Source organism: Poecilia reticulata, chromosome 6 (assembly GCF_904066995.2).
Source record: "Poecilia reticulata chromosome 6, P_reticulata-male-v2, whole genome shotgun sequence".
Lineage (NCBI taxonomy): Eukaryota > Metazoa > Chordata > Actinopteri > Cyprinodontiformes > Poeciliidae > Poecilia > Poecilia reticulata.
Genome location: NC_088835.1, coordinates 26,947,167 through 26,966,980, shown reverse-complemented (window position 1 = coordinate 26,966,980; position 19,814 = coordinate 26,947,167). Strand labels below are relative to the sequence as shown.

Genomic DNA, 19,814 nt, shown 5'->3' with positions numbered 1-19,814 from the left:
TTTTGAGATATGTCTCAAAGCACTTGCTTTGCACATAAATTTTTCTTTCAAAACAGATAAAACTCAGTTTGAAAACTTTGTAATAACTAAACCCCCGTGAAAGCACAAATTTTAAAACGTTCCAAGAAAGTGGGCGGAGCCAAGACACGCAGAGGGGCGTGGCCAAGACATAAGTAAAGCTGTACCGTTATAACCAATAGGAACATCTGACTGCAATAGCCATCATTCAACCCACAGGCGGCAGCACTAAAATATGTTTGACTAAATATTGGATAATTTAAGAAATTTACATAAAAATGTCACATTTTGCACAGAAACATGACATCACACTTAATGACCAATTTAGACAGTTTATCTGAAAAAAAGATTTGGAGTTTAGTTACTCTTTAAATCTTCTCACAGATTCTTAATTGGATTTACATCTGAACTTTATCTGTGTCATAATGTAAAAGAGAAGAATAAAATTGCACAACATTTTTGAGATTAAAAAAAAGAACATAATTTCTCATTTGCCTTTCGCAATTGTTGGCTACTGTTTATTATCCTTGCACATAAAATCCTATGGTGATACATAAATGACGTCTTTTCAACATGGAAAAATGTGGAAAAGTACGTAAATGCATTTGCAAGGTCCTTCTTGTAGTAATCAGGCTCAGTTCACACAGCCACAAAATTCTGGTCTACTTAGATCTTGTCACAAAAAGCAACTTGATGATCCATAAAAACTGGTACAAATGAGCGAACCTCTGTCAAACCTGGTTGAGCGTTCCCAGAAAACACAAGTGGCCCTTCAGGCTGCAAGAGAAACGGAAACTTTTCCACCTACCATATGTTAGAGTCCAACTCTCCTGGGATGTTGGAGTCAAAGTCATCTCGTAGAACAGCATGTTTCGCATGGAGCTCCACTATAAACATGTAATGCACAACATGCTCACAGTTAAATCTACTGCCTATGCCGCTTTGTAGAGAGTATTATTGGCAGGATTGAAGTAATGAATGAAATTCATAACATTTAATGCAATTGAAACTCACCAAGATTGGGTCTCAAGGGGGTTTCTGTTGGAGCTAAAACAGAGAACAAGTGTTAGTCAAGTCCTAACCTTACACTGTAAAAATACAAAATCATAAGTATTTTTGGTCTAATTTTTAGTGCACACACTTTAAATGAAACAAAACTATCTTGCAAGTAACTTTTCAGCAAGATATAGGTGTTTGTTTGAGTAAATAACTCCTTAATATTGATGAAAAAGTGGTAGATTACCTTACTTATAGCATGGGACAAGAAATTGTTCCCAAATAATCAGTCAGAACTAGTAAATATCATCAATATTAGGGAAGTATCGACTTAAAACAATAACCCATATTTTGCTGAAAAGTTTCTTGTAAGTTAGTTTTGTTTTATTTCAACTGCACTAAGATATTTGCACCAAAATCTGACCAAAAATTCTTGGTAACATTTGGAGTTTTTGCAATGCATAACATGCAGATAGTTGCTGCCGGTGGACACAAACAAATCTGAAAAGTGCAGATACAAACACACAGGTTTCCATGCAAAAATGTATCCCACCACCTGTATTTGCACAGTTTGCAACTTTAACTGCACTCTTCTGGGATGTGAGAACAGGGAAAAGTGGCCAATCTTACATCATATCTGAGTCAAACAAAGTTTCTCTGTGTTTCCCCAAAGTCTCCTAGCTACTGATGTTAATTCCTTTCAGTAATGAAAGGCCTGGCCGCTATGATTAATAGTTCAATGGCAATTAACCGCCATCCTCCCCAGAGGCGGAGGCTGTGATCTGTGGCCGCTGCCCAGCAAACACACTCAGCCATCAATCTCTCCCAGGGGACATGACAGCTCCGAGAGCAGGAAGGAGGTGAATGGGAAGTTGATGAAGAGGCGGGGGCTCTGAGTGGTAGATCTTAATGAATCAACTGTGAGTTTAAAAAATTACTGTAGCTCAATTACAAAGAACGCTTTGTAGAAAAAGATCCGACTATAATTTAGAGGAAAAGAAAAGTGTTTGCAAGGTTTTTTGTGCTGAAAAATGTAAAGGTTGAAACTTAAGACAGAATATTCTTATATTTTAGAGCAATGTCTTTCAAAGTGGGGGCTTTGAGGGGCCACAGTGAGGCCTCAAAAGCTGGAGGGGAGAATTAAATTAAATTAACCTCCTGTTAAATGTTTTAATCATACATTTTTAAGTAGAACTTTTCTTAAAATCTAATCAGTTTTTTGACATTTATTTTTGTTTTATTATTATTTTTTTATTTAACCAGGTAGAACCCCATTAAAAATCAGATCTTTATTTATATCGTGTTAAGTTTTTCAGTCATACCATCCAGTCCTAAATTTTAATAAAATAATAACTCAAAACAGAAGAAACTGGGAGCAACAGGAGTTAGACGGGTAAAGGATCTGACAAACAGTGAGGAAAAACAGGGAGTAAGAGATGAAAAGGTGTTGTGGAAACAGGTGAGCAGTAACACTAACGCCTGATAACTTTAGTAAAAATATCTAAACAGAACATAACTTAACATGTGAGAACAAAAAAAAAGATATAACAAAAAAAATAAAAATAAAATCACAACAGTGACTCAGAGTATAAGAACAAGAGCAGTGAGATGAACCAGGGGTAATAAAACTAAACCAAACCCAGCTGTTTGTTATTAATCTGATCATAGCTACACCGTGACAGTTTGTGTGTGCAGCTATGAAAGGCATGTAAAGGAATCGTCTTTTTGCGCTCCAGCGTTGTGCACATACATAAAACTTCCTGATGTAAACTATAAAATGCAACAGTTCCATAGCTGTTAAAGTTAGTAAATTAGATTTTTGGTTTAACCCGATACCCGAGTTCTGACCAATTGTATTTTTTAATTTAAAAGCTAGTCAGTCTTGCTGAAGTTTTTTCGCCGTACTTTGGTTACTGGAATTTAAAGCAGCCTTATTTCAGACTTTATAAAAAGAATAATCTGCCGCAATACTCTCTTCCCTAGATGTTCGTGCTCAGCTAATAAGACACTCAGATAACAGAGCAAGGATTCATTCCAAACTTTTACTCAGTCCCTTAAGACTCCTTTAAAATTTTAAAGGAAAGCCTACCTAAAGCCCCTTTTAAACAACTGAACCTGAATAAAGTCAGGAGGGATTAAGGAAAATGGTCCTCTCCTTTCATAACGGTCCTGCAAATGTCCTTATTTGAGCTGAAGCTTTACTTTCGTCAGCTGCCCTCATTTCTTATCAATGCAAATGCTTTTAGGACGGATTTATAATTTTTGCAAGGGTGCAAAAGTTTCCATGCTGACTGTGGATGCTAAAGTTTTAGTGGCTTTAGTGACTGGTTCACTGGCTGCTCCTCTGAAACCGGCTCTGCGATGAAACCCAATAAAGGCACATGAAAGAGCCTCTGTTGTTTCTCTCCATCTTTATTCCTCACCCCTCTAATCCAACCGTTTGCTGATTCACAATGTGTTGACAGGAACCATCGGCCCCAATGTTTCTTGTTCAGAACAAGAGTTGTTACTCAGCTGTAAAAAAAAACCAAAGTGCATAAACTGTTTGATAGTTCTGCTCTCTGTGGCCTTCTTTGGCTCAGTTTTCATCTCTTTCCAGATAGACCATTTGGCTGGAGAACAGCCCAGAAGATTTATTTATTTTTTTGTGTGGATAATCCCTTACAGCTTCCAAAAAGGGCCTCATTTACAGATTTCTTTTCTATGCTTCATCACGTCTCTCTATCACACCCATTCTGCCTTTCTCCGCCTCACCCACAGCAGACAGTGGTGCTCATTTCGCTTGGATTAATCCCCCTCTCACTTTCTTAAAGACTTCAATTACCGCCTCGTCTATTAGCGGCTCATCTCTACTAATGCCTGTATCTTCCTGGCCAGGGCTTAAACATGCAAGTGTGCATGGGGAAAAACATACATTCATAGAAAGCTGAACGAGTGCTCTCTATGCTGATGCACAAATAATAAAAACCGTTAAATAAACACGAGGGACACCCAAATCAGACGGGTGATAATGAGGAGGATCGGAGCGCGACAACTGGGGACAAACGAGGATAAGCTGTGGCAGACTCAAACATGTACAAAGAGCACAGGGCACAAGTCATCTTAAGTCTTCTCCCCCTCATTCAACCCTAATCTCCTCCCTCTTCACTTTTCTAGGAGTGCTTTAAACTGCATCTGCTCTTGCACACTTGCTCTTTCCCTCTTCTGTCTGACTCACATTGTCGAAGACGTGAACTGCATTTGAAGTTGACTCGCTCTCGTCCAACTGGTGGTTGCAATTATTGAATCACCAGGGTGCAGGATGCAGCTTTTGTTGGCCCCCAGCGACTTGAAAGAACAGCTCCCTATGGCCACATTGTAAATACTTTATTCCGCTGAAGAAAAACCAGGCTTTGCCACAGTAATAATTAGGGCTCTGATCTTAAACAGAACTACAGAGACGAGTGAGGGCGCTGAAACGTGTTACTTTTACAAGTAATTTAAGCAGTGATGTAGGTCGGAACCACATCGCTCCTGTTTTCCTGTCATCCATATTTATAAACAGAGCAGTTTTGACGACCAAAAGTCACCCTAATTGTTAACATCAGTTTAAATGAGCATTAAAATTCAAATATTTGGACCCAAATATTCTAAAAATTTACTTGAGCACGACTTCAAAGCCAAAATACGTTCCGAGCTGTGATTTAAATTTTTTATTTTTTTTTTTACACTACTGACGTTAAAGGTACTTGTTGTGCTTCCTTGAACAAGTTAGGATAGATCTATGGTATATACATACTTTTTTTTTTTTGCACAAAATCATTCTTAGATAAGATTTTAGTCTGTTCAGTCTGCTCATCCTTTCAGAATGAGCTATTTTAGGGCCTCTTGTCACTTTAAATCCAAATAAGATGAGCAATTATACAACCATGCACCTTTGAAAAGCAGAAGTCGAGCCTCCTGCACAACCAACAAGAGTGCAGCAAGTGGTTTCTGAATGGTAAGTCAACAACAAAACACTTGACTTTTCAAGCCGCCATTGTACATATAGCAGTAAAACGAGCTGACCAAACATGCTGGAGTTTCATTTGCGTTGCTAGGTGATGGATTGGGCTCAGTTGAGGTTGCTAGGTAACGAACTGGGCTTCTAGGGTTGCTAAGTGATGGGCAGTGCCTGCTGATTTGTGAAGATACATTCTTGGTATCTTGGGAAATGGCTCATTTTCCAAGATACCAAAAAACATTAACATATTGCAAAACATGGCTTGGTGTTTTTTAAGTTCTTCGGCTGTTTTTTTAGAAGCAGTTGAGATCCAAAAGGAAATACACAAACATGCAAATTTTGCATAATACACTCCTTTCAAAAACCCATTTTTTTAATGTACAGTACCATCATTTGTGTGAATTTTGATGAAAATTAAGGCAATTTTAAGGAAAAAAAATCCCAAAAAGATAAAGATCAGAAGACAGATTTCAGGCGCAGTTCCTGAAAAAAGCAACATATTGCTGGAGATATTTAGGGCTCCAGAGGGGGAGACATTCAGACAACGAAGGTCTTAAGATTTCTTGCTAGTGAGGAATGGCATCCAGCCAGGAGAGCAGGCTGGCTGGCAGACTGGGTGGGTGGGTGGTGAGGAGTGGGAGAGGGTAGGCCACCCGTCCCCTCTCTGTTGCGCTGTGATCAGGCGACCCTCAGGGAGCGGTGGCCTCTTTGAGTTATATGTCCCTTTAATAATCCATCTGGGCCGCAGAACGCTCGACCGGGCCCATAAAGATCTGATTTATGCTCTCATTGGAAATGAGAGGAGCTGGCGATGCTGGGCAGAAAGCTGGGATTGTTGGCCCCACTGTCAGGAGATAGAAGTGATGGACGGCACACGGCGCAATTCAACACGTCCAAAGGCTCCACCCTTTTCCCCAACTGTAAGCCATATTTCCTGATCCACTTGGCTAGTCCCATCTAGACTTGCTGAATTTATGTTTTTGAAACTAAATAGCAAAGAAGAAGCTTTCACTAACTCATAATAATTTGAAACTGTATTTTAATTTACAAACAACTTAACTCAGAGACGAATGGATTCATTATTACAACTGGTTTTGTTTTCTAATTTGCTAATCTTACCCTATTTAAGTTATGGTGCAAAAATCTAGGGTAATAATTACAAAGCTACTAGACACTACCAATATTACAAAAAAAAGCAATGAGGATAATCCATAAGACATGATACTTAGAAAGCACTAAAAACTATTTGTAAAATCCAAACGGTTAAAGTTCATAGTGAAATTACAGACGGCACTAATTCTTCACAATGTTTTCACTGTAAAACATTCAAAATCTGTACACAAAAACTTCACCGGTTGCCACAACCGATTGTAGCCACACAGGCACAGCCAGTAGAAGGAAACAAACACACCCACTTGCATTCTATTGGCTGAGAGGTTGCCAAGCAACAGTACTTTTCTGTCCTAATCCCAGCAGAAAATGATTCACCAGCGAGCTGAAAAGTTTGCAAGCGGAGATTTGACCTAAGAAGAAACAAGTTTTGAGCGCGAGGAGAAAAGTTTGAGAAAGCACAGTGAATATTTGAAAGAGAGCAGACATTTTGAGTACAAGTGTTAAAAGTTTTGAGAAGAAAGACATGAAGTCCTGCTTTCAAACTGAAAATGCAAGCACAAATATTAAAGGTTGTAGAAAAAAGACGTGAATTTCTGCTTTCAGGCTGTGTGCTCTCGAATTATGGCAGAAAATTCCCCTGTATAAAGTACCTAAAATTTTACTCAAGAGTAGAACTATGCTTATATTGTGACACGTTTTTCAGTCATATCTTCTAAAAAATGATATAACTATTTTTGGTTAACTATTAAAAACGGGTTTAGTGTTGGATGTATGGATTACACATGCAATAAATGTAAGATTATGCAGGTGGTTACTCCTACTGACTCCCTTTAATTTGTAAAAGAAAAGTTTTGACATTATACTTATAAAAACAAACAAAACCACAGTACGGGAATATCAGGGTGAGTTATTAGAGTGCAAATCCAAGCAACCCAAACTACAAGGGATGCTGGAGGAAGATATTGCTGGCAGACTGAAGGGAAGAGGTGAAGAAGTGTGCTGGCACAGCAGAAAGGAGCAAAGGGGGGGAGCCGCAAGTCTGGTACCAGGCAGGCATCCCCCAAAACTGCTGCAGATTATTTTACACACACACAAACAAACACACACACACACAAATCCAGCGCCCTGCTCATATCTTCGAAGGCTTTCGGGGGCTTTATGTTGCTGAGAAGCAGAATGTTGCAGGTCACTTGATCCAACATTAGTTGAGGTGTTACAGTAAATCTGATTTTATCCATAAATTAGGATTTTTGGATTCATCCTTGTCAGAGTTTAGCCTCTTCACTAATCTACCCATGTGTTCCTTACTTGTTTTTGATCAGTCTCAATTGCTTGCCCTCTCCTTCCATGTCTCAATCCTTTGTGCTCCTTATTCCCTCGCTCTCCTCCATGGATCATAACCTAGATTTACATAACTCCCATTTCTAAAAGCTTGAGTCTTACGTATTTAAACTTCTCAAATAGCTTGAAGCCTCATATCTTTTGGTTAAAATTTAAAGCTAATTCTGAAATTTGTCTACTTACTGCATGGCAGCAGATTTTATGAATCTGATAAAGCAGGAAAAAAAAACGTTTCATGTGTCACTGACTGGTACATGAGCCTTTTGACAATTTATGAAAAGTTAAACGTTTTTCTATCTGACTTTGTTTAGCTTGCGTCTTTGCACAGTTATAGTGCAACATCAAAAGTTTGACAATGCAAAAGCATAAATATAATATTCACTAATTATTAGTATTAGGAATTAAAGTGAAAGACCAACACAGGATGGCGCATACACTTAAAATAAAGGGGAAGAAAAAAGCAGTTTAAGATTTTGGGGTATTTTTGGTATAAATCCAATTCTGTGAAGGTTTCATAGGTTTGTTAGAGAACATTAATGAATAAATTTTATTACATAGAAGGAAGTTTGAACCAGGTTGTAGGTTAAAAGATAAAATCCCAAGTATTGAGCATCTCGCATAGAACTGCACAAGTTATAATCCAAAGATGAAAGATGCATGGAAAACAACTGCAAGCCTAACAAAATGTGTCCGGCCACCTAAACTGATGCAACAATAATAATCAAAGCAGCATTTAGATAACTCTGGAAGAACTCCAGAAATCCACAGCTCAGGTGGGACAATCTGCTGACTGGAGAAATATTAGTTGTCTTCTCAAATTCGTTAGCTTAAAAGTTTAAAGTCCTAAAATTTTGAATAGAAAGCAACTGGAAACGAGAGAATAAAACCTTTTATCCAAAAAGCTACTTTAAAACTTAGTAACTGTGGTGTTGCCTTCATTCTTTCATGCATGTTTGAGAAATCCTTTAATCTCCATGGCAACCATTCAGCTGTGCAAAACACCTGGAGGGTCAAAGCTCCGTCTTCGAGGTGCAACTCCTCCTCAGAGCTGCAGTTTCCAAGCTTCCGCCTCACAGAGCAACCCTCCCCCACTCAGCTCCTTCAGACTAGCCAGCAGCAATTAGCAAACACCTGGTGGAACTGAGCATCTGCTGAGCTCATTGTAGGAGCTACTTCTCAGTTCAATGCTGGTAAAATTATTGTTTAAGGGTTAATAGAAGAGTGATGTTGGGATAACTTCCTGAAAGCAGAGTTTCAGAAAAAACAAGAGTTTTTAAAGCAACAGAGGGCTAATTTCAAGGCATTATATTATAAAGTAAAATTAATTTGAATCCTTTAAGGCCTAAGTTTCAAACTTGTAAAAATGTGTCGTCGCCAAATGATTAGGCCATGTTTGATATATTTTGCATTTTTATAGAAACTGAAGTTAACAGTTACTTGGTTGTGCTACAAAATGTCACTAAAATACATAATTCTACCTCTTGAAGATGAGTACAAACAACAAATTCATGAGAATTAGCCTATGTTCACTTGAACTTTTTTATTAAAATGAGTGCTTTGTTTCAGTTCTGTAATTGAGTCTTCAGATTGATACCTTCCTGTTTGGATCACTTATCGCTGTCACCGCTTTGATCCCAGCTCACTCTGTTCTCATCCTATCCGTGTATTACATTACCGCACTGTCCGCTTTACAAGTCGTCTCCTCCAAGGTCTTGTGAGGACTAAATATCTGCTTTCCAGCTTGTCTGCGGCCAGCGGCTGTGTGTTAGTGTTGATACTTTGGGGCCTTGGCACTTTACAGCTAAGTGACTGTTGTTGGCTGCAGATATTTCATGTGCAGGGAGGGTAGACTGGGGCAGTGTGTCAGGGGTGGTGAGAGGATGAGCTCTCCGGCAAGGAGACAAAGGAGAAAAGCCTTCTCGCTTTTCCGTCTCTCTGTTGATCATCCATGGCTAACTGAGCTCTGAGCTCCATCTCTTCCAAATGACACATTTAAGCACTTAATGCCCAGCTAGTTTTTATTCTAGAGGGTTTCCGATGACCTACTGAAGAATATACGGACTAACTTTAGTTGTCTTTTCCTAATTAAGTTTCTATGCAGTGCAAATAAACATAAAAAGTAAGTATTTATTTACTAAAAGCCACTTTTTTGCTGCTACAACTAGAAAAAGAGCAGCAGAATTTACGCTCCGTCTTCTTTTGGCATTAAAGATAAATTTTGATCTACAAGCGGGGAGTTCTTAAGTGAGGAGGAGGGAGGCATCTTGCCTGTAAACAAGCAATTATACACACTCAGCATGCAGAGTGGGACTGCACTGTCTGTCAATAGCTACTTAGGACTGTCACAGAAAGTGGATGTAAGAAGTCTTGGCAATACAGTGTAAATCTCTGACAGAGAAGGAGCAAAAAGGAGTGGGGGAAAAAGCTGAGTTTAGCATAAGCTGAAATTAAGCTGGCAATATAGGGCATCCGAATCTCTCCAACTCTGGCTGCATCATTAAGCAGAAAGAAAGCCAGGAAGTGCTGCAAAGGCACAGTCCTGAACATCAGCTGCTCTGACATCCAAATCCTGACTCTACACTCGTACACACAATGGGAAGTGACAGAAGGTGAGACCAGGCAGCATTTGTTGGTGCACATGTTTGTGTTTCTGCACAGATGTGAATATATTACCCCTACGAGTGCCTCATGAAGCCTGTGTCATGCCACGGAGAGGAATAGAGGAATGTTGCTATGTTGTCCTTGTTACTTACCTCCTTGCTCGCAGAGCTGCTGGGCCAGCGCATCCTTAAAAATGATCTGTCCTCGATGCGTTGCTGTGGCTCTGGGAAGAGGAAGGGGGAAACGAAGGAGAGGAAGATCATTAAAATAAACACCACCACGGGGAAAGTTAACTGGTTGTCCTTATTATACTGTCTGAACATCGATCGAGCACAGATGGCATCATTTTCTGCTTTACCAAAATGCATTTCACTGTTCTACATGAAAGAAGGCTTTTTATAAAACCATTATGATCTGACTTTGAGATCAAAGCAAGAAACTTCTTCACAAAGTCAAAATTTCTATTTTAACAAGCCGAGACTAAATCAGATATGGAAAGTAGTGGAGTGTGTTACCTTACGGATGCTCAATGGGATCTGACTGCTGCTTCTAATAAAGTTTTAACATCAGTTTATAATGTTAGGCAGGGATACAAGTTATTGATTAATCTAAAGTTGATTAATGTTATCGATCAACTAGTGATTAATTTGTTTCTTTTGTATCTAGACTTTCCTGTCAATATACTGATTTTTTTGTTTTAAAAAAGCACAGCATTACATTTTAACATTATTTTGTCAGTGGTATTAAAGGTGACCTATTATGCTTCCTCGTAGCTGTGTGCTACACAGAATATATTCATTACATTTTTTGAACAAAATTCTTAAATAATGAGATTTTAGTCTGATCAGTTCTGCCTCTTTTTTTTTTTTTAGCTGTTTCAGGCCGTCTTGTCACGCCCCCCATGTCAATGTTTAACAAATGTGCAACTATACATCCGTACGTCTTTGAAAAGCAGAAGTAGAGCCTCCTGCACAACCAACAACAATGCAGCAAGTGGATTCTGGACAGTAAGTCAACAACAAAAAACACTTGTCTTTTCCAGCAGCCATTGTATGCTGTGAAAGCTCAGCTTGAGTTGCTAGGTAGGTTTTTGAAAGGTCTCATTTTCCAGACACCAAAAAGCATTAATGTATTGCCAAAAAACAGGTGGGTGATTTTTTTAAATGCTTGGGGTGTTTTTAGAAGCACTAGAAAGCCAAATGGATGTACAGAAACATGCAAAATGTGAATTTTGCCTGGAAGGTCCCCTTTAATAAATGTGATAAAAACTCAAACACTGTCATATTGTGGCATTTGTGTGTAGAATTTTGAGGAAAGAGATTAATTTCATATAATTTGGAATAAAGCTGTAACATAAGAAAATGTAGAAGCGCTGTGAATACATTTTGGATGCACTGCATTTGTATCTCACAGAAAAATTCAGTTCAGATATACCAGAATAAAAACCTCTTTGTGACAATAATAGATTTAGATGGCTTGCAAAAACTACATTACCCTACTTTTAAAACATTTTTCTAACACAAAAGGCTGCAAGAAAATGCCTGCAGTGGGGCTGAGGTCAAAAACATAAAGAGGAGCAACACAACAGCTGCAACGTGTTTCTCCCAGACTATGTGCATGCTCTGCGCTCATCCATCAAGGGGAGTGCAGAGCAGTTGTATCATCTGGCACACAGACAAGCATTTTTCACATGTTGCAATTAGGGTTAAACATTAAATATCAAAATCATCTGTGGCTAATAAATCTGACCAACCTCCCAGTAATGAGCAAACAAACACACAACTACAGTATGTGTGCCACCCACAAAGAGACTGAAGAGCTCTTCAAGGATGGCTACTGTCTCTAAATCCACAAACATTACACACATTTTTAAGATACTCAGTCTGTGGTATCAGCACAAATGAACATTAAACAGCACGGATGCCAATGCAGAGATTAGCAGAGATTAGTCTTTGATTGTAGGAGGTCTGGTATCCACATGGCTATTCATTTCCCTTTCCGGTTGTGACTCTAAATGTGTTTTAATTTAATTTGATGGGTTTAGATCAGCTTGTCAAGGTGTACTGTTGTTTCTCAATTTTAGTTTGAAAAACTGAACATTTGTGGGATTTTGGCAATGAAATTGAAGTAATGTGCATAGGACGCTTTCTTAAAACAAAAAGAAACACAACCGTTTCGTCTTTTTGCATAGAGCAACATTTTTTTCAATAGATCAACAACTTAAAAGGTTAAAGGGGCTCTATTATGCAAAATTTTACGTTTCACACATTTTTGCTCTTTCATTTGGGCTTCTACTGCTTCTAAAAACACCCAGCTGTTTTTGGCAACATGTTAATATTTTATGGTGTCTGGAAAATGAGCCATTTCAAAAACCAGCTCCAGCACCTTTGGTCAGCTGGTTTTACCATTGTATGCGCCGTACAATGGCTGCTGGAAAAGAGAAATGTTTCTTTGCTGACTTACAACAGGTCACATTTAGAGGAACAGGCGTTTTTAGCGGCTTCAATGTAGCTCTTCCTACAAAAAAGTTCTTAACTTTTTGTTTATGGAACATGTTTTTTGAGTGCAACACATTTAAAGAAAAACCTTATTATAATTGTTTCATTTTTATCTATTTACTGTCAAAATATGTGTTTCATTTGCAGCAACCTTTTCTCTGAAAAAGATAAGTATAACATTTTGAATCAATGAGTTTTATGGTGCAAGGTGCTAAATTTTACTGACTGGTTTAATATCTAAGTTTATATTTCTGTGATCTTTCAACATCTGTGTAGTTGGAGGAGAGTAAAAGTGGTAATAGTATAATTGTCGTGATCCGTGTTTCTGTGTGTTTATTTTTGAGTTTCTGTGTGATCCTGTTCTCTGCGAGTCCTGTCTCTGCGTCTTCCCTGTTGATTGTCTCCCAGGTGTGCCTCGTTCCTTTGATTACCCCATGTGTATTTAGTCTCACCTGTTGTCAGTGTTCCTCGTTGGATCCTTGTCTATTGCTGTCAATTGTCTAACGTTGTCTGCGTTTGTTCGTCACGCGCCAGTAGAACTGCTAAGTCCTGGTTTGTGTTCGCTCTTATGATGTCCTTCAAGTCAGTTGCTACCGGCATTTAGCCGTGTGCTTGTTTTCTGCCGTGCTGCCTGTCCTGGACTATTACCGAGCATTATTATCATTAAATCCATCAAATTCATCATCTTACCTGGGTCTCAGCGTTCATTCCTCACCACTTCCACCCACCATTCCTGACAATAATATACTATTACACTTGTAATAGTTCTGATTACAAGTGAAGTACAAATAATTGGTTAAGTTTGGAGAACACCAGACAACTGTGTCCCTTTAAATACCTTGAAAGTTGCATCTTTCCATAAAAAGGAGTGACTTTGCATAATTGCTGTGGCAGAATCCTCCGTTGTGAAGTTATTGCCAATTGATTTTCAGCACGGCAGTCTGAAGTGACACTCTCAGCTTCAGCGGGCACAATTTATGTAAACAGTCCAGTTTTTGACCTACAGTGGATTTACAAACAACAAATGGCCAAAGTACGATGACAGATTTGGGTGGAAATGTGAGGCTGCAAAATTTGTATCAACTCTTTTTGAGCGCATATGCTTAGCCAAGTGGGTGTAAACAATATACCACCAGCTTCCTTAGTCCTCATTCATCTTCCCTCTTTTTCTTTCTCAACCCACATGAATCCGGTCTCATCTTCCAAACTCTACCCACCCTGCCGACTCATGCCGTTTTACGGGTGCCGAGGCATTTACACATTCATCTCATCCTATAAATAATGAATGGACTGCTCATTAATTGATTAAGACCTCTTGTGCCCGAGCATAGCTGGGGAGAAAACATACTTAATTACACTCATATTTCAGAATTGGTGAAAACTAATTTAAGGTTTGGTATTTATGAATAAAAGATGATGCGTAACGAACAGCGGGTGGGGATGTAGGAACAAGGCCCTTAAATATTTAGTAAACAGCTCAAACTCACTTAGCGGATTTTGCTTGGTGGCCAGGAAGGAGACATCCTCTTTGGAAAGCACACTTCCTACACAGTTTAGCACTAAACCTCAGCTTAAACAGTAAAGCATTGTTTTGAAAAGAGTGAAAATAAAAAAACAAATTAGAGAGCAAGAGTCTGTTGCTTAATTTAGACTATTTGAGAGCAGGAGTGGTTCTCTGAGAGCGTGTTTATGATTAAAACAGAAGCCGGGAGAGAGCAGTTAGTCTAAGCTGGAGCGTGTTTGATCTGAGCAGCATGACCCCAGTGTCTGTCTGCCGTCACCCACCAGTGGCTCCTCAGCGTGTGTCTCTCATTAGTCCATCCACTCTCTGGAACCCACACAAACATAAAAAGAGCAGCTAAATGTTAATTTTATTCGTTTTTTCCTTAGTTCAGTGGGTGGGGCAATTAGGGGCTGTAATATGTGTTGGGTTTTTTCCGCTCTTCTCTTCCTTTTGGATTCTAACTGGAGTTCATTTCATGAAAATAGAGCTCTGGAAAAAAGTAAGAGGCCACTTAAAATGATCAGTTTCTCTGATTTTACTTTTTATAGGTACATATTTGAGTGAAATGAACATATTGTTCTTTTATTCTATGAATTTCTAACAACATGTCTCCGAAATTCCAAGCAAAAATTTTGTATGTATTAGCAGAAAATGAGAAATGGTCAAAATAACAAAAATGATGCAGAGCTTTCAGAGCTCAAACAATGCAAAGAAAACAAGTTCATGTTAATTTAGAAACAATACTAATGTTTTAACTAAGGAAGAGTTCAGAAATCAATATTTGGTGGAATAACCAGAAGGTTTTCAATAGAGTTTAGTGCAGAGAGCCCTTAGTTTTTTGAGATATTTATATAACTTCTTCTGTACTGTAAGTCAACTGCATTCACAGACTGGTGAAAATTTATGTTTTTGGTTGTCCTTTATTGTAGTCTGATAAAATAATCCCATTGTGATTGCAAAGGACTTGACTCTGAACACAATCAAACGTATTTTTGTGGCACTGCAAAAACAAAATCTTATCAAGTCATTTGGTCTAGTTTCTAGTGCAAATATCTTAATACACTTGAAGTAAGACAACGTACCTTAATAGCAACTTTTTAGCAAGACATAGAGGCTTGTTTTAAGTAAATAATTCCTTAGTATCGATGGACATGTCTTGGAAATTCCAATTAAAAGTTTTTATTTATTTGCAGAAAATTAGAAATGGTCAAAATAACAAAAAAGATGCAAATACTCATTTAGAAACAACAATGTTTTAACTCAGGAAGAGTTCAGGAATCAATATTTGGTGGAATAACCAGGAGGTTTTCAATGGGGTTAAGAGCAGAGAGCTCTTAGTTTTTCCAGAGCTGTGCAAGTCGCCCATGCCCTGTTTGTCAAAATGTTGAATTGGAAATAAACTAAACACTCATAATCATGAGGAAATTTCAGAGAGAATAGAGAGTGGATAGGAAGAGAAGGCAGCAGGGTTTGGATTTGGTCAGAGGGAAAAAATGATTTAAGGGGGAAGGGCTGATGGCCTTGTCAGTCAAATACCACAATCTGCTGTCAAGTGGCAATGCGAGCCAGTAAAAGCAAAGCAGACACACACACAGACTCTCTAAGCTATATAGGAGCGGCGGTAACATGTATGCAGATGGACAGGCTGTCACTCTCAGAGCTCCCCAAAGGGCTGGGAGTGGGTAATTACCATCCATGTCATCCATGTTAGATTACATGTTGCTGTTGGCCGTAAGTATCCCCCGGAAACCGGCTTGACAGCTCCCTGCTAACCACACGCACAAATTATATAGACTGCTGATTTACCCTGAGCCGCAAATACATGTTAAATAAACTGCTGCTTAAAAGAAAGAATAAATGAATAAATTATATGTGCCTCAAAAGCAAACAAGGCCAGTAATTTTCTCTACTCCAAAATTTAACTTGCATCTAGGCCTGCAAATGATTAATCGGTTTAATTGTGAGTAATTGATTGCTGAAATAATCAACTAATTTAGTAATCGATTAATCATAACAGGAGTGTACAGTGTAATTTACTGAAACAACACACAGAGCAGTAATTAAGCAAAAACTGTACAAAAATATGTACATTTTGCATTTGAGATTAAAAAAAACAACAACTTTGTCTTCAAATGCATTTTACCCAAAATTTCTGAAGTGACAGATTTAGCTTCACCTGGTTCAAATTCTGTAAAACCTCTGATTGGGCACTTTCTGCTAATCAATTGATAATTGGTCAATGCAAAATTACTAAATTAAATGAATGCTATATTACTGCAATTTAGGCAATAAAATGTTTATTTCCTTATTTTTAAAAAAAGGAACTGCATCATTTGTTTATTTCCATCTTTTAATGTATTTCTAATATATAAAAATGGCTCTAAGATGCTTTTTTGTACCTCTTTGGCTAGAAAAACTTGGCATAATCTTTTTATCCGATTAATTGATTAATCATCCAAATAATTGATAGAATGATCTATTACTCAAATAATCATTATTTGCAGCAGTAGTTGCATCAATGGTTCGGACTGGGGGATATTTGTTTGGCACCCAAATGGACCGAAATCATTGGGGAATGTTTTCAACACTACATTAAATTAAGGCATTTCTTAAGTCCAACCCTCCTGTCAAGAAATAACTAAGAAAGATGCTGCTGAGTGTCTACCATGTGAGAATAGAGAACACACACTCTCCTAGTTAGAGGAAAAAAGACACTATTTTTCTGAAACCCCAATTAAAAGCTCATCTTCTCTTCCAGCCCACTAAGCCCGTTTAGTAATTATGATAAATACGTGGAGTTTCAGAGGGGTGCGGTCTCTGTTGCCAGCGCTGATTCGGAGCATTTGGACCTCTCCCTTTAAAATAACACGCCCTAATTGGTTGATTTATCCCCAACGTTGAGGACTCCAGCTGCGCTTATGACCCTACCGACCTGGACAACACAGGGCAGAAACAAGAATCACATTTCAGCTGAAAAATATCTCATTTTCAGCTCTCATACAATACAGTTTGAATATTTTCTTCATCCTTATGGTGTACCTATCTCTGATTTGTGCGACTCCACCAACCACTTCCTCCATCCTTGAATTAATTAATTGGAAAAGGGCTCTTAGAGAGCATGCAAATTTAATGAAGCTGCACAGAAGAGGGATCTGGGAGTTGTTTGGCAAATTACCTGCTTGTTAGCCCGGGGTCATTGATAGTTATTGCTCCAAATACAGTCAGAAGAAACACGGTTACTGCTCTCAGCTTAAAGACGAGAGCAATTGACCTTGACTGCTGCAAGTAGGTAATAACGGGAAAGATTAAGAAAACAACTGAAGCTACTTACTTTGGGGTGAATATGAGATTAAGGAAAAATTGGGGATGTGATCGGAAGAAATACTTTTATTTTAAAGGGGCAGCGTTACGTCAAATCAACTATTTTCAGCTTTACATCAAGTTGGAATTTCATTCCCTCATCAAAAAACCTAGATGGAGTGTTGCCTTGATTTTTTCATGCATGTTTGAGAAGTCCTTTCACCGCCATGGCAACCATTCAGCTGTGCAAAACGCCTGGGTGGACCTAGCCCCGCCTTCAAGGCGCAGCTCCTCCTCAAAGCTGCAGTTAAAAGCTTCGGCCTCACAGAGCAGCCCTCCTCCATGACTCCCCGACTCGGCTCCTTCAGACTAGCCAGCAGCAATTAGCAAACACCTGGTGGAACTGCGCATCATCTGAGCTCATTATATGCGACACTCTTCGGTGAAACGCTGGTTGTCAAAGGGTTAATAGATTACTTCCTGAAGGCAGAGTTTCAGAAAGAACAGGAGTTTTTAAAAAGACAGAGGCCAAATTTCAAGGCATTAAATTACAAAGTCAAATTTCTTTTAAGTCTTATTTGATATGCATAGCATTTTTATAACAACTGAGGGCAGAACACTCTGTGCATGGAAAATACATTATACTGCCCCTTTAAAAGCCAAAAGAGAAACTGATGCATGAAAACTCAAGGAAGCTTAATGCTTTGACAAAGATTTCTCTGCCTGTCACAGAGCATCTGGGTCAGACTGGATGCTGGGAAGAATTAACTACATTTACTTAGAGTCAACGAACGAGAGATGACTCCAAGCAAGCGGTCGTGTCTGGTTTTCATCAAAACTGAGCAGGGCTGATCACGGACAAATAATCCGACACCAGCATACAGTCCATCTGGGGCAGCTGCCTCCGCAGTGGTCCATTATGCTACTTTTTTTTCTTTATTTCAACCTTCTATTTAATCTCAGACTTTTAAAATGATCATCAACCCAGCAGGTGGGACAGTGACCTTTCGGTAATGAGGATGTGGGATTCTGGTGATGTGGACAATGTGCAGCATTATCGATTTGAGAAGTGGCGTATCCCGAACAGCTAAGTGTGTGCACCTGAGTCTCTGTGCACACTGGGGTGTGCACATAATTACAGGGGTCACGGCCTTTTCCTTTGGGAAATAACCCAATATAAATACAGAGGAAAACTTGAGACAGGGTCTCTATGCATTTTTATTGGCAAAATTTCACAATTTTACAGAATTGAATCCTCAGGACTCTTTGTTTTTAACCTCAAGAAACCAAATTAACTTAATAGTAATTTATTGGATGATGCTGCTTATGTAAGAGGGGTAGGTGTAAAAATACCCACTCCTTTACACGTAAAAATATACTTTGAAGTTGGTTTTCTTTTGCTTGCTTTTGTCTTCAAATTATTTTCTTTGTTTTTAAGTTTGTTTATTATTTTATTACACCAAGTTCAATTTAGTAAAACTCAAACATTCATGCAATTATGACTATAAATGTTTACTTTTAGGCTTTTAAAACCTAATCTGCAAAAAATGGATGGATGGATGGACAACAGTTAATTACAACACTTAAAAAACAGGACTAGAAATAAATCCTGGAAAAAAAATTTTTTTTCTAGACTTGGAAAATGCTTTGAATTTCAGTCATTTGTAAATATGTTTGCCCCCATGTTTGAACAAGAGTGCATAATCAAGTGATACAAATAATTGGTAAAGAAACCCTAAATTAATTAATAAATTTAAATCTGAAATGTTTTTTAAAATTGGTCATTAAAATATTCAGATTTTTTGCTTTATATTCCACATTTCTTCCTCAATGGCCTGTATCCATGACAAATATTTTGTTATCGTCAGCCAATTATTTCTTTCCTGGCTTAACATTTCCAGTAAACCTTCATGCACCCTGCGGCCAGAGGCCTTTGAGGACCTTTAATAAGGATGAAAGGTCATTAAGCAGTGGCTTTATGATAAAACAGAGTCAACTGATTGACTTGAATACAAACAAATCAATGGAGTAGACTAATAACTGGGTAAATTAGGAGCCCTGGGAAAGATAGGTCAGGTCTCATGCCAGGACTGTGAACCTGACAAACATAGAAAGATGTCTGATATTTTGTCAGACTCAATCTAGTGGATTCACAGAACATTTGCGAACTTTATTATGCAAACTAATTGACAAACTTGTTAAAACATCAATTTCAGTAAACCTTTTTTGGTTAAAGGTGACCTATTATGTTTTTTTCAACAAGTTAGAATGGATGTATGGGCTATAAAAGACTTGTTCATTACATTTTCCTGCACAAAATTATTATCAGATTGTCATTTCTGCCTTTTCTTTTCAGAATGATTGTTATTTTAGGGCTTCTTGTCACTTTAAATCCAAATAAGATACAGTTGGCCACGCCCCAAACTCGATGTTTACACTCACATGTGAAAACGGCTGCAAA

General features: G+C 38.3%; 1 protein-coding gene across 5 annotated transcripts in view; it reads right to left on the bottom strand.

Annotated features, from left to right (window-relative positions):
* reln (reelin) overlaps positions 1 to 19,814 on the bottom strand; it is a 155,720-nt gene that overhangs the window by 73,220 nt on the left and 62,686 nt on the right. For all 5 annotated transcript variants that reach the window (XM_008411936.3, XM_017305227.2, XM_008411934.3 and 2 more), the window contains exons 4-6: positions 10,204 to 10,274; positions 1,033 to 1,065; positions 827 to 905 (exon numbers count right to left, since the gene is read on the bottom strand). In XM_008411936.3, the coding sequence (XP_008410158.1) occupies positions 827 to 905; positions 1,033 to 1,065; positions 10,204 to 10,274 (183 nt within the window). The remainder of the gene's footprint in view (positions 1 to 826; positions 906 to 1,032; positions 1,066 to 10,203; positions 10,275 to 19,814) is intronic.